This window comes from Mercenaria mercenaria, chromosome 5 (genome assembly GCF_021730395.1).
Source record: "Mercenaria mercenaria strain notata chromosome 5, MADL_Memer_1, whole genome shotgun sequence".
Lineage (NCBI taxonomy): Eukaryota > Metazoa > Mollusca > Bivalvia > Venerida > Veneridae > Mercenaria > Mercenaria mercenaria.
In genome coordinates, this window is record NC_069365.1 from 12,126,877 (window position 1) to 12,154,103 (window position 27,227).

Consider the following 27,227-nt stretch of genomic DNA (forward strand, 5'->3'; position numbering starts at 1 on the left):
TAAATATCATACGTATATCAATTAAGTAATTCTTTATATATCGGGAAAGTAAGAAATTAAATGAATCGAAAATTATGGTATGTTTGTAGAATAAATAAAAGGGAGACTTGTGTCACCTTTGGTCAAATTGAACAATTTCTGTTTCTTTTAAAAATATTGGCAATCAGCGTGGTACAGGTATTATGCCATATTCAATGTGAATGTAATTACACAAATTTTACCAAACTGTTGCAAAATAGTAATAATCAAAAATGATGCGAAAAAGTAGAATGGCATTATAATTATATTCAAAACGCATTTATAGCCTTACCAGTGTTGTATATATCTGTGTTGTTATAACCTCCTTACTTAGTGGTAATTTGGGGCCAATAAAACGGATATATCCGCGTGACGGACATACAATTTCTGTCAGCTTTCATTCATTAAGATTACAGTATAGAAATTCATATGTAAAATCATTTTAAATTGAACATGTACAATCAATTATGAAAGTTTCATAATGACGATTTTTATGATAACTGAAAAAAATCATGAAACCAGTCCAAATTTTCACGAACGTAAAATTAAATTTCCAAACAATGAAAAAAATGATCATGATCTTTTTTTTCTAATTGCATAAAAAGTTCGTTGATATCATGAAAACATACGTATTGCTGTGGTAGTTTAATTAAAGCACTGACTAAAAATATTTTTATGATATTTTTCTTGCATTCATGTAAAATTTATCTGTTATCATGATATATTTTTAGTTTTTATCAAAACCGTCATTATTGTTGCAAAAGTTTCATGAAAGTTATGTGGCGGAAAATCAACTCAGACATCAAAATCTCCGGACGTAATTTCCGCCTTTAATTTGACCTAGGCGGACCTTGAATTTATTTTCTATTTTTTATTCGTTTTTATTTGGTTACGCTGCGCTGCAAAGTTTTGGCAATTTATTATCAAAAAAACTAAAAATAAGATTTAAACCAAAGTTTTTATATAAATACCTTGCGTTCCTCACTTTTTCTTCTCCAGATAAGCCTTTCAACATTGTATGGCCGTTTCCCGTTTCATATTTAATTGACATACATTGTACTTGGCATAATTGACATTGATATATAAATGAAAATCAACAACAACAACAACATTTTATTAGCAAACATTGACAAGAACTTGCCTTTGGCTAATGAATAGAAAAAAGAAATTACTGATAAAATAGATATGTAATCATACATTACATGTTATGAATATGTTAATAGTATGTATATCTGTATAGCATGTACATATGGCGGCAGCTTGAACAGAAAAAGGTAATATTACCTAAACAGTTATCATAATTATTAAGTACACATTTATATCTCTGCATTTCTGACACTATATGCTTCTTGAAGGTATTTACAAATATTCAAAATAGTTTTCCTTTTATTTGAACTCATCAGACAGTTAAATAAATTGACATTTGGTCATACTATGAACAATGCCACTCCACTCTTGTTTAAACTGATCTCTTAGTCTGCATTTCAATATATCAAAAGTGATGTTCTCTTGAAAGTTATGCCACATGTAGCCGTATCCGAGACTATCAATAAGAAATTTAACATTTTTTGCCCAAAAAGTACATCTTGCATTATATATCTTCGTACTGAAGTTGAAAAATCTTATACACAAGCGATCCTGTATCGTTCCTTATTTTCATCCAATAATTCAATACTCTCTCTTTACATAAAACATATATAGGGTATCTTCCAAGTTCTCCTAAAACGGCCATATTTCTGGTAGATGCTTTAACTCCAAGAACCTTTTTACAGAACTTCTCTTGAATTCTATCTAGAACATCTGTGTTATAAATGCCAAAAACTTCTGCACAGTATAATAGAATCGGCTCAACCATTCTGTCAAAAAGTAAGAGTTTAGTTTTAACGTCAAATTCTATTCTGGAGAAAGTAGAATATAAGCTATTTACCGCCTTTAATGCCTGTTATGCTAAGGATTTCATTACATCTAGCATTGACCCATTGTATTTAAAATTAATACCAAGGTAACGAAATGTTTCAACAATTTCTAATTTCCCGTTATCAATGTACCAGTTATGATCAATGGCTGTTTTTCTTTTACTAAAAGCACAAATTTTTGTTTTATTCACATTTATCCTTAATCCCCATTTAATGGAATACATATATAAGCCTGAAGGCTTTCCGCACTAGTGGTAAACACGACCATGTCGTCCGCAAATAATAACATATAGATATTTAAATAATTTAAGTTAGTTTCTGTCAGTGAATTAAAATCGAGATTTATAGTAACATCATTTACGAACAATATAAAAAGTATGGGCGAGAGTGGTTCCCCTTGTTTTAAACCAAGTGAGACATCGAAAAAATCAGACAATTTTGCATGTATCTTAACACAAGCTGAAACTCTTTCATATATGGCTTTCAACATATTCACCAGTTTGCTACTAACACCAGTATCAATAATTTATGCCACAATGCATCTCGAGCTATTGTATCGAAAGCCTTTTCATAGTCGATAAAGGCACAATAAAGAGATTTATTCTCTGACAACATTTTTTGAATTAAACTATGCAAAATAAACACACTGTCAACCGTACTTCTATTAGTACGAAATCCAAATTGCATATCGTTAAAAACTGTCGTATTTTCACACCACGTATCTAATCTATTACGCAAACATAAAGAAAATAGCTTAGCTATGGTATTGATAAGTGAGATTCCTCTGTAATAATTAGGATCGTTCTTTTCCCCCTTTTTATGAATGGGGACAATGATTCCCTTTGTCCAGCTTAAAGGATACACCCCATCACTATATATTTTATTGAAAATTTGAACTAGAAATGGTGTGATAAAAGGTTTGGCATCAATGAAAAAAATCTGAGACAACCAAATCAATGCCTGGTGCCTTATTTCTAGATAACGAGGAAATGCACTTATCAATTTCAGCTGCATCAAAAGGCTTATCTAAACTATCTACTGTAATATGTTCAACATCACCATGAGTAAAATCATTCAGTATTGTACCATTTTGCGCTGGCTTATTTAAAATATCGGCAAAATATGCCGAAAACTGCGTTTCATTTACGGGAATACTGTTTGAACTTTTAGCGTTTCTATACTTTCTAACTTTTTTCCGTAACTGTTTAGGTGCTTTACGGCTTAATTCAGAAAAAAATCTGTTTTTCTTTATCAAAATATTTAGATTTAACTTTACGTTTGACATTGCAAAAATGTTTCCTGCTCTGTAGAAAACTCATTTTATTCTCTATACTTGGATTAAGATTAAATTTTCGTTTTCCAGTGAAAAATTTAGCTTTTGCATTTCTACAAGCCTCATTAAACCATGGGCTTGTGCGCTTTTTGATTACTTTGTCTATCTGTCACAGTTCTACCAAATACAGCAAATGAACATTCATACATGACTTCTGAAAATGTTGATATTTTCGAATCTAAATCTCCTTGGTTACTAACTATGTCATTAGTTATGTCAATAAATATCTGTCGTTTAGATTCGAGCACATCAAATCGTGTGATCTATTTGAATCCCATAACAGTTTATTGTATGTCATTGAACTATGATTCAATGGCTTATGTACATTATTTTGACAAACAATATTGAAAGAAATAGGGCAATGATCAGAATACTCTGTTAAGCTTAAAACTGACATGTCCGATACGTATTCAAACAAAGGTAAGAACAACAACATAGGAAGAAATGCGCATCTCGATTTTTAGAACTAGGATATTAATTGCTATATTCAACTGAATTTCTTATGTTGTATTTGTGATATTAACACAAAAGGATTTATTCGCGAAGTAAAATTGATTAAAAACTTACACTCAGTGTGTCGAATAAAACATTCAATCACAAATTAATTAAACTGATTAAATCATTTGCTTTAACCTTTTGATCACGTTACCGCATGTTCATTTATATGTCGTCTGCATACGACGCTACAACAACAACTTCGCACTGAAGTTCATTATTCTTCGAAATCAGTGGAAATTAACCGTCTGAGAACGTATCAAATTTTTATTTTACAAAAATGAAATAGATATCATTCAGAAGATAAATTTATTGAGAGTAGGAAAGCATTTGCACCTAAGCTTACATATCAATGGTTTTATACAAAAAAAAATTGCTTCTAAGAAACACATGTATGAGATTTTTACACATTTTATATGGAAAATAGAAGGGAAAAATGACGAAATGATGGCATCAAACATCATGTCAGGAACGAATCAAAAATGAAAATAAAATTTAATTTAAAAATACCGTGTGATGAATCAGATGTTGAACTTTGGTAATATTTTTGCACCTAAGGTTTCTTATTTTTAGTAATTTTGTTATTAAGTAAAATGTGTACATGCCCTTCTTATTTCTATATAGAAAATCTGACTGCTATGGATTATTGGCCGGATGAATATTCTTCGGTATGAAACAGACCCCAGCCAGAAAATCCGGCTCAGTTAATTTTGCGTCACTCATGGCCGATACAGACCACCCGGAAAACTGCGGCAGATATCAAAGAGAGTTATATGGTATCGGTACGAAATACATGATGATACTTCATACGTCAACTGAAATATCGAAAGGCCAGTACGTGAAATGTAAACTTTTTAAATATACATTGTACCTTCTTTTAAAGGTAAAGAAGACTGGACAACTTGAATGGCCAACGTAGAAGTCATTGCTCATAGGTACAGACGGGGATGAGAGGAGAGAATTTATCGACGGCTGCCTAGAAGAGAGGGCCAAGCACGTGAGTTTGTTTTCACACAGCTGCCTTCATCTGTTCTACAGAATAACGAAGAACTGATCGTCGAGTTCAGTATTCGCTACCGTAGAATCAAAACAATATTGTCGTTTGCTGTAAAGTTTAGCTGTAGAGTCCAAAGACATGGAGAAACACCTGAAGAATATGCGACTGTCCTCTAGGGGCTGTATGACAAGGCACATTGGTACAGAGACAGAAGGACCGGAGAGAAAGACGGGGTGCGAATAATTTTGGATAGACAACTTAAAGAATACTACAAAGAAACGGTAAATATTCACGAGGTTGTCTTCCATGTAGTAATCGTGATACCGACATGCGATTATGTCAACAGAAGAACCTGACAGCAGAGTTACTATTAGCTGTGCGGAATCGAGCAGTGCCAAACATGTCAGTAATGAAGGTACAGATGATCAGGCTGAAATACTAGACAGATTGGCAAAGCAGGACAGTCAAACGGGCAGAAGGTCCGAAACAAAAGGACAGCAATAAAAGATATTGCGTGCTTTCATTGCCATAAGAGTGGCCATTTTCTCACTGTCTCTTAAAGAAATCGAAGAATTGATAACTTTGCTAGGCGAAGGGAGAATGACCGGCTCTTGTGGCCAAAAAGAGGTCCGACTACACACTGAAGGAAAGGTCAGCAAAACAGTAAAAGAAGATAGAGTAGTAGCATACAAATATAATATACTGGGGACGAGGGGTGCACTATTTGCTGAGCAGACATTGAGGAGGATGTTATGCTTGGTTATGAGATATCGGGCTCTGAAGACCTACAATTGTCTAGAAACTTGTTGGATTGTATAGATCAACAAATTGGCAAATGTGCTAGACCTTTAAAAACAAGGTATGTTCTTAGCAATGCTGTCATCAATATACCTGGTCTAGCAGAAACAACTGGAGATGGTACTTTTGTACAGAATGTGGGTGATACACATTCTACTAAGTTGAACCGCCTACCTGAACCTACCAATTGTTTAAAAATTGAAAATCGGCTACATATAAAATCAACTGACAGTAGTCGTGACACGGTAGATGGTATGTACGCCTCTACGTCAGAGGCGTGCAATTTAAATGAAGGAGCTGAGGAGTTCAACAGATACCGAAGAGCTGTAGCTTCACAACCGGAAGATGGGATCACAATATCAAAGAACAGAAAATAAATGTTGAAAAATGTCATAGATGATCTAACTGTATCGTTTGAAAAAATGACAAAAGTAACTTTGCATTTCAGGCGTCGACAATAGCCAGTTCTACATTTATAAATGATTTAATTTATTTACATATTGTATTAATTATCACAACAGCAGTCTTTAAATGCTTATGTGACGGCCGTAAAAGTTTCCCAGTGCTTAGGCTCAGTAGTAATATATAACGTCTGGTCCGTTGACTTATTAGAATTCTTTCAACATATTCTGAATACCTCAATTCCGCTGATGTTTTCTTTCACTAAGCTCAGCCAAACTCCCTCCTAAAATGCCCCTTTCGTCCACATGCGTAGCAGGTATCATTGACACCGGCTTGTCTTGGCCAACGAAAGACATTTCTTCCAGAAAGTCTGCTCTCCTGTGAAGGCAGGTGTTGATGTTACAGCAGTTGAACTCTGGGGACATTGTAACCCATTGCTTTTTTAATCCGGGTATCGGACGTTGCATGAAAAGAGAATTTTTGTCAGCAATAAAAGCACGTGTCTTGGCTTCTTTAAACATTTTCTCATACTCACGATCACTGCTACAGACTTGAGGGAGTTTCATATTCTTTTACTGTGGTCCAGCCCCCGTGGGAACTATCTGCGATTCTGATTAGCTTATTTCTATGATGTATCGTGATGAGATCATTCACTGGCTCTTGCACACAAGCACCTCCAAGGCTTGCTACTTTATTGTATCCCACCTTTTACAAAGAAAAAAGGGGGACATAGAAATGGGCTGCGTCCTTCCGTCCGTCCGTCACACTTCGACTCCAATCAATAACTCTTCCACTCATCAAGGGATTTTGAAATTACTTAGCATTAATGTTCCGCATAATGAAACGACGCGTCATGCGCAAGACCTAGACCCCTAGCTCCACGGTCATAGATGTGAAAATATATTGACGTTTTGGTGAATAGAACTTTTATATAGATATTCCCTGCAACATCCTTGACCGGTCCTTTATATATATATAAATATCATTGTGTTTCGTTTCCAGCAAGCTGTGTGTTTTTTTCTGAAGTGCGGTATAAATGTATTAATTTTGTCTCTTATTATCTTTCTGGCAATTGACATATAGTTTCCTGTAGAAATTGACAGTTCCTCCTTTGACGCCCTCATCAAAACTGTACAAAACTTCATTGGGTTTTCTCGTTTTTTTTTATTTTATCTAAAGTCTCAGTCACACTACACCGTATAGCGTTAACGGATGTCCAATGTATTTCCAATCCGTTCGTGTCCGTTCGCATGCGTTTCGTTTCCGTTTCTCATGTGGCGTCTGCGCTTTTTGTCCGGCGAAGTTCGTTCCATCCCGTGGAAGGTTTTGAGCATGTTCAAAATTTAGAACGTACACCACAGGACGAAGTTGTCCGTTAGATGTACGGTAGCAGTGCGCTGGTATGCGTTTTGTTCGTTACTCGTGCGTTCCCTATTCTGTACTTGTCCCGTTCGCTTCCTATCTTGTCCAGTGGACCTGATTCACGGCCGGACTACAACCGGACATGCAACGGATGTAACGAATGTTCAACGGTCGATAACTGACAAGAACGTTTTGTCAGTTTCTCATGCGTTGCGCTTACGTTTTACGCGGTACAAATCCGTTATTAGTACGGTGATATCCGTTCAATGAACGTTGTTCGTCCTGTATATGTGCATTAATTTTGCGGTCCTTGTGCGTTTTATGCGCTCCATACATCGATCGCGAGAGCGCCGAGCAGCAGCGGGGGATGCCTTTCATCATCGGATAACTTTCTGCCGCAATGTTTCTATACGTTTGGCGTCCCTTAAAGCTTTACGGTGTAGTTTGACTGACACATAAGTTTGCACAGGGCGAATATGTCAGGTAATAAAGAATAACACTGTAAAAGTCATATCTATACTTTCTAAGAAACAAAGGCAGTCCGTTGGGTTTCTCATAAAGTTACTATATATATTATGTGTATTAAGGTAGATATTATACTTCTGAAACCGCCCTAGACTCCGCGAACGGTTAGTCCCGTGTAGTGATCACATACATATCATATATGTTGAAAATACCTTACAAAAAAGATATAAACAAATTGATATAATAAATAAATGAACTAAATATACATTCTTTGTTCGTTCAAAACCGGTAATGGATGTTGCGGAAAAGTTCTATGTAAACGTTCTATTTACCTGTATTTCAAGACAGCTATCGACTCAAACAGTCAAATAAGTAAAAAAACAACAAAAGGAGTCACATTATGTGTACAGGCCTAGTTTATTATTATAACAGAATAAGGATTTCATGGGAAACTTTTGCTAACTGTTGACGGTCGATAAAAGGCAGTTACTGGATATCTGAAATCTGATCCGCAACTTGTCCAGTAATATTCTGCTTGATGGAGGCAAGCGTATTCCAAACCATCTGTATAAATAAAAAACGAATACGCTGAATTATGTTTGTTGTATTAATCAATAAATCGTTTTGATGATGCATTAGACCACATTTTAATCAACATCTATAAACATTCTGGGTCTATAAACATGCTGGCATACATTTATAAATGATTAAATCAATATCTTTCAAAAACGTGCGTATTGGAGTTATGAAAATTCCGCAGAATTAACTCCTTTAGCAAGACCGGTTACCTTTATAACGTAAATTTCATATGTATCGCCACTGCGAGAAGAAAAGAAAACAAAACGTTTCGTAACATGGATCATTTCCGCGGGTATTTGCAGCACACACTGCAGATGTGTATTACCTGTTTGGTAATTTGCCTCACCCCAAGAATCGTAGAACATCGGTTTTGTGTCGGGAACTTTTGGACAATGCTGCACATGAATCCAACAACCGGCACCGGCTGTACGAACTGCACCTGTTAGAACGTAAATCAAACAGAATTCTTCATAGCATTGAACAGAAAATATTGCTTAAAGTAACAACGTTATGAACAACAGAATAAAATATATAACCAGTATTTTACAAAAGTTCTGTGATAGATAAGAATTCATATGCAACTATGAAATAGGCCTTTTCTACCTAACCTAAATATTGCCATAATAAATGTTCATGAACAGAGTTTGAAGGTTTATACACGTATTACTTTTGCAGGAGTGTCGGATACATTCTAATGAACATACATTTGATCATCAAATAAAATAAAACATATGTGTGATAGTTTCCTTTAGTTTGAATTCAAAAATAAATCTGAGAGATGCCTTACCAAAGTTCAAATAACTGAATATTATTAAGCAACCCAAATTTCAAAAAATAAAATACAGCTATAAAAATGGTTTTCAATTGACTATACACAGCATTTAGACAAACAAAAATCATAAAATTTACAACACGTGAACGGCTTAACTTTTCTTTCAGGTTATTTACGTTGAAATATTCATTACAATTTTCATAAAAGTAATAGATATAATCTGACGTACCTGTAGGTCTGTATATAGAAGTGACTGGATGATTCCTGGGTGATCCACAATACGTCCACTGAGCTATTGCTCGAGATAAACATTTCTCCTCATCGTGTGTCGCATTCTGATGTTGTTCAGCATAAATATCGCGATATATTTTTCCTGTGTGAAGTATATGCCCATCTGCTGGTCCGCCATGTTTTGGACAACCATACATTGCCATGTAACAACCATCTCCCACAAGTCTAGTAGCACCTTTTAGCATATTATACATCAAATATGATTTTAACTTTTCCTTCTTTAGATCATTTCCAAACATACGTTTGGGATAATTTATGTTTATTATATTTCTGATTTAAACCAAGTCTGTATGTGTTGTAATTATAGAGCAGCAATTTCTATTAAAAGTCTATGAGCTTATATTTCATTTCTTATACAGTATACTTCATCTCGCAACCAAAGAAATGTATGATTTTAAATCACGACAGTTTCATTGTTTTTAAAAGTATCGTAATTGTAAGAACTTTTTTACATTATATATATTTTAACGTAACATAGACACTGAAGTTTGCGAAATGTTCAATGTATTTATTTTCCTATCGCAAACAATCGTTAACGATAATGACTAGGAGGCACTTTGTAGGTCAGGAAGCAGACAAGTTAGAGAGACAGATTCAAATAACTGCATCGTGTTCTATTATATATATTTCGTCTGCAAACAGATAGCTTCAAAGAATGTGTTTTCGACGTCTTCACCTATTCGGCAAGATTAGTAGCATCAATACGTAATAAACGAAAGGATAGATTAGACGCAATTTGTTTGATACAAAAATCTTATATTTTCAAGTTGGCTTTCCAACTAAATGAACTCTCTCTAACCTGAAGGTCCGTAAATTGCTGCCACCTGTTCGTTTTTATGTGAACCGCAATAATTCCACTGTGATACTGCCCGATGGAAACACATCGTCTCGTTGTCGGCCGCATGCGCATGCTGTTCGCCCCATGAATCTCTGTATGTTCCTATTGCATTTGGATGATCTGTGCAGCCAGCTATACTGAGCCAACAACCTTAATAGAAATGTAATCAACGTCAACATTTATTTTACGCAAACACAATAGTACCTTTGATGGTGAAAATCTTTAATCTTTAAAAGTCGTTTACAGTATTTTGTCAGAATGAAATTTATTAATCTGACCCTTCTTTGTAATAGAAAAATATTGAAACTTGTTGCATAAGTCTGTACTAATGTATTTTATCTGTCATATGCAACTATTTTACTACTTGGTGCGTGAGTTATGACAATGCAGTAGTAACGATAACCAATAGATCCTATTTTTCTCGCCTTTCAACATACATTTTGCTGGACAACATATAGTAGCAAAGAAACAACAACCTTACGAAGGAGACAATTTATATCTAGACATATTAGGGACAATAACATAACAGCAGAGATAAATGAGCAAAGGGTTTACACAAAATATAAGACAAAATAATATTAATAAAAAAAATACTAGCCCTGTTTGGATTTGTGTCTAAGTGTATTTGGACTTGCCTTGTTTTGATACATTATAAAGATCGTTTGTTCGCGATCCGTCTGGTAGATAGGCTGGAACTAGTGTATCAGTAACTGGAGCATGCGTAGTGCAAACATCAGAGGATTTCGTTAAATTAACTAAGTGCGAAAGTCCTAGAAAAAAGACTCATATGATAGATTAACACCCATTACTGACAAATACAAAAGTCAGTTTTGTAGCAACTAAATACAACAAAAGTTGTCGTTATTTTTAAATATCTTCCATATTATATTATATAATCATTCAAATAGCAGGTAAATATTAAGTATGGACATGGCCATATAGGTCTACTACTACACTTATAGGACATAATAGATTTATTTCATTACTTCATTTCGCAAAGGTTGAAGTAGAAAGAAATAAAAACACTAGTAATTATACATGCTCGGCATTTAGCAAAAAGACAGCGGAAAGTAAGAACTAATAGTATCATCCTTACAATTTCAACATTGACATTACGGGTAATGTATCTCTGAATTACATTTATAACAGCACACTTCAACAGCTAATAATATTGCATTAAAACAGAAATTAAAGTTAGTGCCTTCATTTGTGAACAAAAGATGTAGCTGTTTTATAAAACGACTTCATAAGGTTCCCGTGCGTCGCCTTGGGTATTTTTAAACTTTGAAACTAACTAAGCTTTATTTGAAAGCATAATCCACCTCAAAACTATAAGTAGAAAGCTGATGATTCCTGTACCTAAAATGAGGAGGGACAAACGATATTTATATACCTCTATGAAGGTACGTTGGTCCGACTGTAACTCGGGGACCGACATCGTTAGGTGATGGGACTTGTTCGAAATTTACAGAGTTTGCCCACTCGGCAGCGTAACACTTCACTCTGTAGTCACCATTCTCAATGTTGTAATGATCGGGCCTTCCAAGGGACTGATGAACGGATAAAAAGCAATCTTGATTTACATTCCTGAGCAGGCACTTTTATGTACTTTCTTATTACTAGTAGTTCTTCCATGCTGATTATTTATATAATCTATTTCCTTAGAAAGTTGAAGTATTGGGTTCGGAAAGAAATAGAATGATTGCGTGTACAATTATGTACTACATGATACATGTTTTACAAGCGGTTTGACTCATTTGATAGAACGGTTAAGAATGCGCTCTTTCTAATGTAGCCATCCCCAAGGCAAACAGTTTAGTCCTGATTACAACAAAATGCACTACTTTTGTGGTTCGTCCTATAGGTTGTTTCAATGGCAATAGTTGCTAAGGGTCAAGAGTTGATGTATGCATCTATTATATTACTTACATATCCTGTTTCTGAAATGTTGAAAAACCTTGGCTTGTTGAAGTTGTTGTTATACCTATGTACGTACTGTTTGTGTTGGGTGTTGAACACCAAATTCTTTACAATCTGATTTCCTGTAACAATTTACTCTGACATCATACAAATCATGCGGCTTAGAATAGAATAGAATAGAATAGAATATCTTTACTTGTAATAAGCCACATATAATCTTTGCTCATCTTTTTATCAGGCATGATAAACAAAAACGAACTCGTTTTTCTCTTATAATAATATTAACTTTATATAGAACAATACATGTACTGCGATACTCATATGTCATATTTTATGGCAATTTTGAATCTTGAGGGTCATCGTTTACAGTGAAAAAATAATATTTGCTTATTTTCTGAATTTGTTTCATGACTGTGTTAAAATGCCAGAAATTTTGTTTCGTTAAAATCGAAATGTTCATGTTCAGATTTAAAAGAATATTTATCTCAAAGTAAACACGATTTAATCCCATTCTTACCTTCTGGTATACTGGCGTTTTGTAGATTAAGGTATTTCAATTCTGGATAGCGCAAAGTCCACAAAGAGCTATTGTAAGGTACGGCCTTTAGATGAATGAAGTTAAACGCAACGATTAGTGTTCTGTCTTATGAAAAGGAGTAGGAGTCAAAGCACTTTAAGAACTCCAAATGAGGTTATTTAATAGCTTATAATTGGTAAGAATGTTCTCAGATTTCGTTAATATGTTTTGCTTATGTTAGTATAATAATAACTAAGTGTTCAAACCAAATAAATAATGGTCTGTATCTGTTTCCATACAGAGCAGGTTATATTCAGCCGGAAAACATTTTAGTCGTGTAAACAACAGTTAAAATTTTCTCATGACTACTAAACAATCTAAATTCAATTCATTTGAAAGTAAATCACTTTTGACGTTCTTACATCATTCCCAGATAAAACACAAACCGGTCCTTTTTATGAGTATTTTGAATGGGTATTTTGAATGGGTATTTCTATGTTTTTCCTGGAATAACTTTGTTACCTAACCTTTCTTTATAATTGTAGTTTGGAATACTCACTTGTTTATTTACTGAACGGATAACCTCTAATAAAGCCGAAAACAAGGGAAAGTAAAACTATTATACAAATAGGAAGGGCCGTAATCATAGCATTCTTCACCAAATACTCTTAAAGGAATTCTTTCCCTTTATTTTCTGAATCTCTGATACCAAGAAATTGCCCCTTTATAAAATAAAGATGTTCTAGTTAAAATATACATACATGAAGTCGCCTGATGAGATCCTGGTCATTTGTATGCTTTGTGCCTCTATGATCTACTTGTATACTGAAGCTTGTGGCATTATACATGACATTGTTTGCAATCACGTTATATCGCCCGCCCCCGATATTTGCGTGTACGTCATTCTAACAAAGTCAGGAAGGGGAAAACAAAAAAAATCTCACTACACAGTTGCAAAAATGCATAAAGATATACCATATACTAGAAATAATTTCTTTATCAAAAGTATTAGAATCACAGCGTCATAATCTCTGTTGGTTTTTTATTTATTTTGTTTTTGTTTTGGGGAGTTTGTGGGGTATTCGCTTTATTTTATTTTTTTTTTTTTTATTATTATTTTTTTTTGTCTTTGTTGTTGTTGTTGTTGCTGTTGTATTTTTGTCACTGTTAATTAACCGATTGGGTACTACATATTTAACACTATTTCACTTCAACAGTTTCAACGTTACAGATTTACGACCTTCATCAAGATCAGATATTTCAAGCAGAATCACTTCGTCTAGGTATTTTTGAAATTCATCAACAACAAAACCTTGATAACGAAACTTACCCAACGCTGCACATTATCTGCAAGTCTTGTTGTAAATACCAAAAAGTTATAGCATTTTTACTGTTTTGGTCTAAAACCATTTTAACATAATATGTGTTATGCATTTTAGTTGCAGTAGCATGCCATTGTCTTAAATCAAACCGTCTTTCCCATATGTCGAACTCTCGACTAACTTAAACTAATATAACATAAATACATACATTATAGAATACGTTGTTTGTGATACGGGTGCTTGAAGACTGGTCATCCAACATAACTCCTCGCACGTCAGCTCCGGGAACCAGTCGTAATGTATGGTGGACAATGTTATAACGTATTATGTTACCACGCTTTGCAAAAAAAAAGTACCCAATTGATTTAGATATGTTTATAATAGAAATTAAGGCACGAATGTATGATTTTGTATCTTTGCGTATCATATAACACTGATGCATCATGTAACTTCTAATTAGTTTCATCCTGACGGTAAACGCTATGTTCGGTCGTTCTAAACTATACGCAGTAAACTCACATTACAATAGTCATTATATTATTTACTTACAGCAGATAAATGATCTTTCAAAAGATATTCTTTTACACTTACAGTGGTGAAGTCTGTTACGGCCAGTATGGAGGGTAAATGGCATTGGAAAAATATTATTAATACCCATAGTAGAGTTGTTTTAAGACTTACAGTTGTCCAATTACAAACATACATATTCTAAACGTTTACAGTAGTCCAATCGCGGACAGAGATATTCTTAACGCTTACAGTAGTCCAATCGTGAACGGAGATATTCTTAAGGCTTACAGTAGTCCAAACACGGACAAAGATATATTTTTTAGACTTACAGTTGTTAAGTCACGAACAGCCATATTCTAAATGTTTACAGTAGCCCAATCGCGAACGGAGTTATTTTAACGCTTACAGTTGTCCAAACATGGACAAAGTTATTTTTAAGACTTACAGTAGTCCAATTAGGGACAAACATATTCTAAACGTTTACAGTCGTCCAGTCGCGAACAGAGATATTTTTAACGCTTACAATAGTCCAATCACGGACACAATTATTTTTAAGACTTACAGGAGTCCAATTACAGGCATACATACTCTCAACGCTTACAGTTGTCCAAACACGGACACAGTCTATTTAAGACTTACAGTAGTCCAATTACGGACAGAGATATTCTTAATGATTACAGTAATCCAAACACGGACACAGTTATTTTTAAGACTTACTTTAGTCCAACTACGGACAGAGATATTCTTAACGCTTACAGTCGTCCAATCGCGAAGAGAGATATTCTTAACGCTTACAGTCGTCCAATCGCGAATAGAGATATTCTTAACGCTTACAGTCGTCCAATCGCGAATAGAGATATTCTTAACGCTTACAGACAAATTTTAACATTTACGATAGTCCTATCACAAACAGAGGTATTCTTAAAATTTTAGAACAGAGATTACCACTTACAGCGTAGTCCAATAACGGACGGTATGGAGGGTAATTGCCGTTAGATAAATAGTATTTAGACTTACAGTAGTCCAATCACGACCAGTATGGAAAGCACCACAGTCAGATGCGTTAACACAGTTATGGTGTAACAGATTGTACTCCATCAGAATGTCGTTACCCTAGTCACAAAGTAGAAAATTAAAAAACAACAAAAAACGGTTACACTGTTAATCAAGATTTCATTACTTTCATTTTTTCAGGCGTGTTTTATGTTTAGGTCAGAGAGAGATAAGTCAATATACAAAGGCCCGCATTGTAAAGTTTTTGCGTTTTTAATTATGGGCATTTCCAAACAATTACGCGTTTGATGTCACATACACATGTGGAATAAACTACCAAAGACCTATCATAAAAATCAGAGAAATATTGGATTAGAATTTTAATCTTTGACAAAAGACAACCTTGGAACACAACAAGCACATACTACTCCAATTGGATACCGCTTTATATCATTAACACCCAATGCACCCAACACCCGTGCTATTTCCATCTGACCTAAACATGCTAAATAAGCCATTTTAACTGTTTGTAATCAAATGTATTGATTTTTGGTAAATTTAAATAATGGAATTCAAATAATCGCATGATTTGTCGTTACTAAAACACAAGAAAACCGGACATAATTGTCAAGCTCTCGATTAATGTGTAAGTTGGGTAACATCTTTATCAGCTTTGTTATAATTCGCTTCAAAATCAGGTCGTAATAAAAAAACTTACCGAATACCAAACTGCGCTCCACTGCCCAAAGTAGATATGGTTATACCGAATCACGTGACCTACGCCGTAAGTACTTATAGCATAATTACCAACTGCTCCAACCCGTGAGTACTGAAATATCTCATTGTTTTCTATGGTATGTCCGGATGACTGCAAGGTTTTTCTACTTCCACCTTTTGAAAATGAAAAGAAATACGATGAAATATTACATTTTAACTAACGCATATCAAAATGACCGTCACATTATAATATTGATATCGTTTAAACAAAACGGCAAATGAATGTTTACGGATGTTGCCTTTTAAAGGGTATTTTCCTTATATCTTTAATTGATATATTTTCTATATTTTATTCTTGTCATCTCATGCATTTTACCTGTCTACACTTAGTGATATTGTCTTTAAAGGTTCTTTTCTTGTTTATTTAGTGGTCATATTATAATTTCTGTTTCATTTTTGTTAGTATTGTAACAAGAAATTAATGTTGCTTGAAAAAAGTCTGCTTATTCCTATATCTTTTTTTTCAACAAATAGTTTTGGTGTGTGGATAACAAATTACGTTTATGTCATCTATTTTTCCTTTAGTGTTGATATAAAAACACATATTACATTCTTGTAGACGAAAACTCATTGTTTCCAACATTTTCTGAACTTGACCTGTGTACCCCTTTACCCCGTTGTTAGAAATTGACATGAAAATAATGATAAATACTCATTAACTTTTAAACAGTTTTTTTTTTATTTCATCTACTGAGATGCAAAATTAATGAATTTCTAATGGTTAAAGTTATGACTTGTAACATACGTTCGCGATATCACACACATCGAATATACAGTATGAATCTATTTTATGCAATCTCCCCGCAGATCTTTTTAAATAAATTGCTTTTTATGTCAAAAAAAATAAATCAAACATTTTGTTTAAGTCGTTTGTGGTTTCCTGTACATACACATATATTTCATTAGAAAGTCCATTATACAAACTAGTTTTGATGCAGTAAACGAGAATACGCTATTCTTATTATTCCAATACATCAAAAACACAAACAGAATATAATAGATGCGGAATCAGAAACATGTAATTTCTATAAAAGGTATTGGTTACAAAAAGCTATAACGTTAATGCCATTGTTAGATATGCTGGTCAGTTTTTTCATCTTATTCAAACATTTTATATAAACCGGCACAAATTATGAATATGTAATGTAATAATGAAAAAAAACCCAGAAATGTTGAACAATCACCGTATAACACGAAATGTGTCGCAATAATCAACACGCACAAGACATTTCAATTAACAATAAGCTGCCTTTTTAATAGCGCGAATTCACATTTGCAGAAATGATAAAACAAAGTGATATTAACCTTACAATTTCTATTTATTTATGATAATGTTTTTCCAAACAAAGTTTAACGGTCTTATAATAAATTGATATAACACTTATTTCTAACAGTGAACATATGATAATAACCATTAAGGTATTAGATCACCAATAGAGAACCTCCTTTTTGAAGAGTATTCAATTCCTGCCATAAACCTACTTTCACTGCAATTCTCATGGGTGCGTAGGTTCAATTGAAAATTGGATGTCTGCAATTGTAAATGGTTTACAAACCCTCCATAAAGACTCCGCCGTTAGTATCGTGTATGAGGCACCGACTGACAGTACAATCCCGGGAGTCACTATTGAACCTCACAGCTACCGCTCCTAGAAATCGAAATATCCAGTAATGGAACGTTAGAACATTTGCAACATGTTGATATGCAGTAGAATGTAGACGCTTCATTCATACCTATCTGTGGTAAGACTTGTTAGTAATCACCACGGAGCAAGAACCTGTCACAGGTGTGCATGCGATTTTTATGATCCCTTAGATCACGACCGTTAGCAAAAAACGAGGGAGTGCAGACAGAAAATTGGAAATAAATAATCCGGTCACAATATCTATTTCAAACTAAATACAAATATGGTATTCTAGCAAGAACATCTTCGATACTGCTGCTTATTATTTTCAATATACTACAGATTCCTGGTCAAATATCAGTTTCAAAGAAAAATGTATGATCTTTAACCAAGGATGCCACATCCTCTTTTGTTCAGTTACACAAGTATATGCTTCAGTATGCCATTTCAACAATTTGGGTGGAGGGAGGGGGGTTACCGTAAAGTCAAAATTCTAAGCATGTGTTTAACAGATTACGCCGCAAAAGGTGTTGTTTTTTCGCAATATTAACAAGCATTGGATTTCATAGAATGCTTTTTCACGTATGACATATATCTCAATATATCTTAATAGTTTATGAGTTAAACAAAATAAATATTCAGAACCAAGTTTCTAAAAGCCTGACCCAAAACTGCCATCCACATACCGTCCAGATCCCTGTATTGTCTTAGTAATGCTCGCGATTTTCATGCATCATAACTAAGCAGTAATTGTTTCATGAGATTTTCTTGAATCATTTCTTTGTAGCTATGATTTCTTTTCATTTTTTGAAATATCTTTTAATTAATACCTACTGTTTTTTCGATTTACTGTCTCAGCAAAATATCCTCTTAGCTAGGTTTATCGTATGTTTTGAGGCGGAAAGGATCATCAATATATAAAAAACATGGTTCGTTAGAACGAATACTTGGTCCCTAACTGTGCAGAAAGTAAATGCCAGGTATAAATGAAGGTACGATTAAGATAAATGATTCATTTGTAAGAATTTCGCAACAATCCATCGAAAGAAATATTTCTAAATCAAACTACGACTGTTCCATTACCAGTATTCTTTATCTCCATTTTAGTTACCCGGATATTATGCACATTTGGTCCAAAGATTCCATAGCCTCTACATGCTTCCAGAGTGAAACCTTCTAACGTTACTTGTCGTACGCCTCGTTTAATTCTAAAAAGATCATAATACTAAAAGAAATGTTGCACAGCACAGAATTTATTCTAGCTTTTTATTGATTGAAAAAATATTTACAGAACAAAAAGCATATCCAAAATTTGATATGTAAGGAACCATGTTATATGCAAACTAAATTAGACATTACAACACACTGTTTAATTATACATTATATCATGTTTTTCACTGCCATAACACTATTGATGAACTGTAGCGATCGTGTGCCTAATGCACCTACATGTTGTAAAGCTAGTCGATCAACCAAAAGGTGAGAGATGCAGTGAAAATACTTAATTGTAGGTAAGCGACATTGTAAATCCACATAATATGCAGCTTTTCATACGAACAGATTGTTCCCAGTTTTTTTGTACAGATGATGTGTATGCCGAGTGCTAATTAGAGTATGTCGAGTGCTAATCAAGCTTTTCTGAAACTCTGTATAACATTTTCCTATAATAGTTCAAAAGAGCGTGAGTCCAGGTCCATGTACGGCTTTGTTATCTGCCTTGACAGCCAGACAAACATACAAGGACATCATGTGCAGTTGTGTTACTTATGGCTCGTAACCTTAAAGGTACAAGGGATAAGCCACCTTTCTAAATACCAAAGTATTCACTTGGACAGATTATACTGGGAGCACAGAGCCTCAGAACAGTGTTATAGCATACATGTTGCGAATATAATAACTTTTTCCCATGACAGACTGGTCATATTTCATACAGAATTGAGGAGACATACCAAACACCAACAATTTTCACATTTGAGTCACACATTTGAGTCATCAAACTTATATGTCAACAAGGATGCATACCCTCTTACAATTTGTACATAGTTTGGGCATTGTAGCTATAAGATAATTAGAAAATAAAGCCTGGAAGAAGATCCTTTCGAAGAATAGAATACAACCCAGCAAATAGCAAAATAAAAGCAGAATCAGAATCGGTTTGATTGAGTGTTCGTGACAGGTAATGGTAAGTGCAACCTCCGCCCCCCCCCCCCCCCCCCCCCCCGCCACTCCCCACTTAAGCGGAACTTTATGAAACACTCTATCATAGAAAGTCTATGATAACCGCCTTGAGTTTTACGCAAGTTTGTTTAAGAGTATTTCTTTGAAATGCAGAAAGAGCCAAATTGACCCCATTATTGTCTGGCCAATTACAAAACTGTCAGTTCAAAACAAGTCATCAAGTTTGACAGAGATACATCAAATGTATAATTTTATCGAGTTTTCAACACATAAGCACTTTCAACATGTGTTATAACAAATTAGCATTTAGTAATCACTTTATCATAGATTATGACATAAACTTCTAAATCAGAGCAGAAGGATGCCTTACTGTATGCAATGGGTGACCATTGACACATAGATAATGTCTGACACTTTGGCGTTCCCGTCGTCATTTGGCAACCAGACATAAAGATTTCCGTGCTCTTGGTCCATGTAATATTCTCCCTGATATATCAATAGATATAATAACAGATAATATGAGCCGTGTCATGGGAAAACCAACATAGTGGCTTTACGACCAGCATGGATCCAGACCAGATCCATGCTGTTCGCTAACAGTTTTTCTAATTGCAGTAGACTTTAAAAGCGAACAGCATGGATCCTGGCCAGACTGCGCGGATGCGCAGGCTGGTCTGGATCCTTGCTGGTCGTAAACCCACTATGTTGGTTTTCTCATGGCACGGTCCATATCAATATATTTTTACACTTATAACGATGGGAAATATATATAATCAGCTTTCAGCCTTTAACAAGCAAGCATTAAGAAGGCTAAAATGTTGAAAAACGCAAGAGTTTTTGGCTTTAACAGGCAACTCTCCAAAACCTATAGAAAGTATATTTAAACCAGCACGCGTTATGTTCGCCTCCTTGAAGCAAAAAGGTACCGTAACCTTCCTTAATTATCAGCACTTCGTATCTTTTTACTCCAAGGGGTCGATTATAACGTTGTAAGAAATCGAGACAATTATACTATAAACATGCAAATATCATGTTGTCTGGACATCTGTTAAACAGTGTTCGTCCATTTTAAATTTTACTCAGATTTTTCATTTAGGCCCTTAAACAAAGGGACGAGCAGTGACGGGTCCGTACTTACCGGCTGGTCCAAAGCAGAAAATACGTTGACGAATCTAAAGTAACCACCTTGTTTTGAATATCCAGCAGCCGGGTCATTCCAGTGGCCTTCAAGTTTAATAAACATAAAAATGTTGAAGTGTGTTTGTTTTTATCCGTTAACCACCTTTTTTAAAAAAGTATTTCGATAATATTGAGACGGTCTGTTAACCAAAGTGTTCTTGTATTCTTATTCCGACTTCCAATCTGAATCAGGGGGTAGAGGTCAAATTACGCCTGACACATCGTAATCGGAGCAGTACATGTGCACTTGTTTACACTAGTTTATATTTTCAAACAAGTCTATACCTAGAAATTTATATATCGTTTTATCAACACTCCAGGACAAAGAAGAACTTTAAAAAATCGCAGCTGTTCCTTGATGTCAAATATACATGATAATATGATAGCAAACCCGTGTACACAAATTGTATGTCACCAAATTGTGGTTTGTTTGTTGATTCGACTGTATCCAAATGTTTTTACGTCATTTTAAGTGTTATAGAAAGGAACTCTAATTTTTACCTGTTCTAAGACCAAAGTTAGTCTTCTCGACCAATGTTACTGTTTGACTTGAAGCATCCAAGGATTTGACTTTAACTGACTTGTCACACCAGCTCCAGTACCTAAAATTATACGAACGAACATGTTTTAACTTTTAAAGGACTGATACCTTATATAACACTTGTAAAATGATCACTTTATACGATAGATGCTGTATATTCCGTTTAAAGGGAATGAGAGCACGAGCTTCTCTAACACGTGAACACGTTTATTGTATGCCATGTTCAAATACCAGTGTAGCAAGCATGTAATGGTAAATCTTCAGCATTGCTACAATTTAATTTTGCAATTTACAGGTATGTATACATGAGTCGATGTAAAGTAGGATTTGCATGATTAGGTCGACATAAACTCAATTTGCACGGATACATTTTTTTTATAATTACTATACCAGATTTAGATAGAGCCCATTTCATGATAAACACGTTCAAAGGCGCTTTACTTAGCGCAAAAACAGCCACTCAGAGCGCCAACGTCATCCTCTGCTAGTACAAACATGGGGCGATCTGACCAGAAGGACAGAGCAAGAGAAAGCCCCTAGAATAGACAGACAGAGGAGAGAGAGAGAGAACCTTGTCCTAGCTCTTTGGGTATAGACAGTCAGGTTCTTTAACGTGCCCAGTGTACATGTTGTATAGCACTGATACACGCGAAGCCGTCATTTCTGCGAAGAACCAGTATTGGCCTCTTAGTTAGTTAAGACTTAGTAAGAGACCCTCAAGTGTATGTACCTGGTATAACATCACTTGCATGTCATAAACTACAATAGTTGTAAAAAGAGTGTCTTTACGCATTAAGCGGTTCAAAAGCCGTTGAGAACAATTCCGCATGACTTAGCTTATTTTGTGGGCATCTTTTAGTCATGCAGTCACAGATGATTGTAAATATACAGCCAGCTCTTTAGTACACACTTATACTACGTTTATCTATACATGTACACAGTGTGTACAATTTTAAACCTAATGCATAGAACCGTTAAAACACATAAAAATGTTAATTTTGTGTTAACATAAGAAGTTGTCGTTCTTTTTTCAAATATGAAAATATACTTTTAATTAGAGGCTTTTGAAAGAAAACAAAAACAAGAGTTTTTGACATTTTACGTTTAAGAACAGACACAAAGAATAACATTAATACAAATTGCTGAATTTGTTAGTACATATGCAAGTGTACTGTAAGTGTACGGTATATATGTATGTTTTTCTTTTTTCTAAAAGAAGAAAAAGATTAAGATTGCTCAAATAATTCATTTGTAAATTACCAGAAAGCCCGATAAGGCACTTTCAAAATTTCACTAAAATATAACGTTTATGGAAAAAGTTGGCAAATGTTTAACTGCATATTTGGCACTCCTTGGCAATAAGACGGACAAAAATAAGTTAGAAATTTAACAAACAGACAGAGTAAATGCCCCTTTGATAATTCATCCGGGAGAAATGTTTACCAGTATCCATAAACCCAGGGAGCAGTTTCATTGTGCCATGTCTGAGGTACTGAAGATTTGTAACGAAATCTTAGACCATCTTTACCATCAGGAACCTCCACAATGTTGATGAAACCCTAAATGAAAAAAAAATGTATTGACAATATTTTAGATAAAATGTTAGATAGAGCTAACAAGATAATTTTAATTCTGTAACGTACAATTTCTAATTCTGATATCGTTCATGAGCGGAAATAAACTGGATGGTTTCGCGAGAAATCCATGTTTTTTTTCGATCTTTGTTTAAATCTATGTGATGTGTAAAGCGAAAATGCTGAAAATCTCCACTTACAACTGCCGTACTAGAAAAATCTCAATTCATTTCTCTTTGAATTGTACTTTTAAAGTCTAGACACACAGTGAGTGATTTTACAACACAATCAGAAATACCGAATTACCTCATTAAAATATACTTGTGTACATGTCAAGGTCATGTATTTAAAACGATATAATGTTTTATTCTTTCTAAATTCATGTAATTCTGATCTGCTCCACATATCAGGTGGAAGCCCGTATTCTCATCCGCCGTGAGTGTCTCCTGACGGTTTTACAATATGTTGATATGAATAATTTGCTTCAAATTGGATCTATTCAAAATTATGATAAATGTGCGTTTTCAAAGTGTCCCAGTGTATTGAGTTCACCTACTACGTACCTCGTTAGGCCATTGAGCAAAGCGTAAGGGTTTTCCATTATAGAAAACTTCAATTGGCATCGGATCATGTCGCCATCCACCATATGTGCCCATGTGTCCATAGTCTGTTATACCAACATTTGGCAGATGTGCTACACGTACCTGTAATTATTAAAACGTGTTACATATATGACTGAGAGACTAAGCAACGAGTCTTACTCGATAGGTCCATCTACAACATTTTTGCTTTTTAATACAAAAGAGAGCTTTAAGAATAATATGGTTTCGGACATGTTCAGACTCTCACAATAGGCTAGGCTCTGATAGAACTGAGGCGGATTTTAAACATTTAAGACAATGTGTAGACAATCAATTGCATTCAGATGTACTTGAAGAAAGGTTATGTGATATTATTGTATTTTGTTTTGTTTACAAAATAAATTGCCAATTGTCCAAATCAACATTTAAACGATTTCAGTAGATAATGACAGCGAATATTTGAATTACTTAAGACTTTATTACTTACATGCGCATGAGATTTTGCAGGAAGTCTTGACAAAATTGCATGATCTGTTACAGTCTTGAACAAAGTACTAGGGACGCGTTGACCCCCGGTCTAAAACACATAAATAATGAGCACACTTTTTACCTTTGCAATGACCTTTCGGTCATTTTATGAGGTGTCACATGTGTCGCCAATATTATGATATATCAAGCTCAAACAATATAAAAATGTAGGAACAACACATGTTTATTTCGTGTAAAAACATGTGCAGAATCCTAGGAGATTATGGTGTCTTTTATCAAATCGTCACGGAGAACATACGCCCCGCCCGGGGATCGAACTCATGGCCCCGCATTCCGTAGACCAACGATCTCCCTACATAGCTAAGCGGGCGCCGCAGCCAAAGCCCGGTAGGAAGATGGTACCAACGAATCCCGAAGGATTCTTGAGATGTTTCAAAAGAAAAATGAATATGCGATGGCGTTACTCTAGTATAAAACGTGTAAAAAGCTTAAATAAATAACGCCATTAAAGCTCCATGATATACGCGGAAATGTCAGCGTTGTTTGATCACGTTGACGCCATATCCTTTTGATATATGTTTACGCTATGCTACGGAATGCAGATGTGTAAAATGACGTGTTAACAACACACATTTACTCTCTAAAATACCAACTGAAAACGACAAAAGAAGCAGTTTTATACTAGAATATCATAAAATAGTAACATTAAAACAACGGCGATTTGAAATTGACTACATGCTAGTGACAGTTTCTTATGAAATGCACAAGTTTAAAGTTTAACGTTCAATGCTGCTATCAAACATATAAGTTGTAAAATGTGCATCCTTGCTACTAAGCCCAATTTTCCAGAAGAAATACAATACTACTTCTGCTGGATCTGATAATAGTATTAGTAATATCGATAATAATATATTTTTCAGTGCAACTCTTGAAAAATGAAATAAATCAGTGATGGTTTTACCACATGTACTTCCTGGTCATTGTATGCTCTGATTACGACATTGTCTCTGTTTACGACTAGTGTGTGGTTCAGGTCGTGGTATCCTTGCATCAACTCAATGTATACAACTTGATATGAAAGCAAATAAACACGTTCAATGTATATATTATACGAATTAATATCATTAATGCATTTAAACATTTATATAGGTAAGAAATGTAAACGCATTTTAGATACTTTCGTCAAACTTTCAGTTAATTCGACAGACATATAGTGAGACAATCATATAACCAATGAAAATGTCATAAGTATCCCAAAATGAATTTGCCTTATCTGAACGTTGATGTTTTTAATGCTATGATTAATTCGCCTTATTTTAATTGTCATTTAATAATATCTGCTGCTAAAACGACTTGCTTGAATTTTCATTGGGAGAAATTTCATGATACACTGAACTTACCTGAATTGTGGTCAGGTACTTTGTCTGCTAGTCTCATAGCTTTATGTAACGTTCTAGCTGCAGTAGCTGGCGAATCTCTATGAAATATATGTAGGATTCTAAGCATTTCTTTTGTATACTAGTATGTGAGTTATATCCTCTCCAAATGATCTTTTTACAGATTTTATTAACTATCGCAACAGCAATCTTTAAGTGGCGTGTGGCGAGTGTGAAAAGGCTCCTCGTACTTGGATTCAGTGTTGTTATATTTCCTGGTCCTTTGGGATCATGGAGTCCATTCAAGATTATGTGTAATAGAGTTCCGCTTAAGCCGGTGCTAGGGGGCGTGAGAGGTGTGATTTCATACATTTCATAACCGCTCATAAACAGACTCAATCAAACAATTATTCGTCTTTTTTGCATTCTTTGCTTCCAAAGGATCTTTTTACAGATTTTATTATTAGCTCGAAATCATAGTTGTTTTATTAGAACAATACATGCTTTTTAAAACTACAAAACTGTTCCATACATTATACAAATCTATACAGGTATTTTTCTTGAAATTTGAAGATAAAAACTGCTATCCAGGCAGATTATTAAACTTCTAGACCAAAACATAAGATACTGCGATAATGTTCTTACCCATGATTTTGGTCTGAGCCTTGAGGACTTACATACAGGTGCACGTCAGATGCTGTAGAACTATGTAGAAAAATAAACACGCAAAGAATTTCGGTCCTCATTTTAAAATCTAACATTTCATCTTTCACATGTAAAAGGCTCTAAATATCGGTCTCCATTTTAAGAACAAATTGAAGGTCTGACGAAAGATAAACGTGAAGGTCAAAATTACGGTACATATTTTAAACCACGTGTTTCCTTTTACGAAACATCAAGCGTTACTTCGTGCAGCTGTACTAATTAACCTAGATCGTTTGCTCCTCCAGATAAAAGGTTAGGTTTAAAGTAGAGTTTGAAAATGTATAAACAAATTCGAAATTTAATGCCTTTAAGAACAGAACTAAAGATGAATTTGAATATAACTATTTATGAGGCGACCTATCTAATCATGGATATTTATAATTAACGATTTGTTTTAATTGCGCCTTAGGAGTAATGTATGATGATGCACGACCAGTCGAATAATGTATCCCCCTTCTATTCAACGTAATTTGTCAGAAAGTGTGATGAACAGCGAACGAACTGGAAGACATGCCACTTTGAATTTACACTTATGTAGATGGGCACAATTACTTTAAAATTCTCCAAATCATCTTTGCTGATTAATGAATCATGCATAATCTTTCCCAGGCTATATTTAAATGTATTTGAAAACATAAGGAGACAAAGAAAATCAGGGACAAAGGAATATCAAC

The 27,227-nt window shown here is 34.6% G+C and overlaps 1 protein-coding gene across 1 annotated transcript; it reads right to left on the reverse strand.

The window, feature by feature from the left end:
• Positions 1–8,207: 8,207 nt before the first annotated feature.
• On the reverse strand, positions 8,208–26,683 carry LOC123556462 (uncharacterized). The gene is made up of 23 exons (XM_045347203.2): positions 26,494–26,683; positions 25,873–25,949; positions 25,434–25,540; positions 24,471–24,560; positions 23,966–24,106; positions 23,272–23,387; positions 21,789–21,889; positions 21,247–21,332; positions 20,479–20,594; positions 19,014–19,138; positions 17,862–17,954; positions 16,247–16,419; positions 15,553–15,648; positions 14,234–14,362; positions 13,465–13,608; positions 12,704–12,788; positions 12,196–12,308; positions 11,660–11,816; positions 10,902–11,036; positions 10,228–10,416; positions 9,367–9,603; positions 8,691–8,804; positions 8,208–8,350 (listed from the first exon to the last, which is right to left on the reverse strand). Exons 1-23 carry the CDS (start codon positions 26,607–26,609, stop codon positions 8,229–8,231), a joined length of 2,862 nt encoding a protein of 953 aa, XP_045203138.2. The 5' UTR covers positions 26,610–26,683; the 3' UTR covers positions 8,208–8,228.
• Between the last annotated feature and the right edge of the window lie 544 nt (positions 26,684–27,227).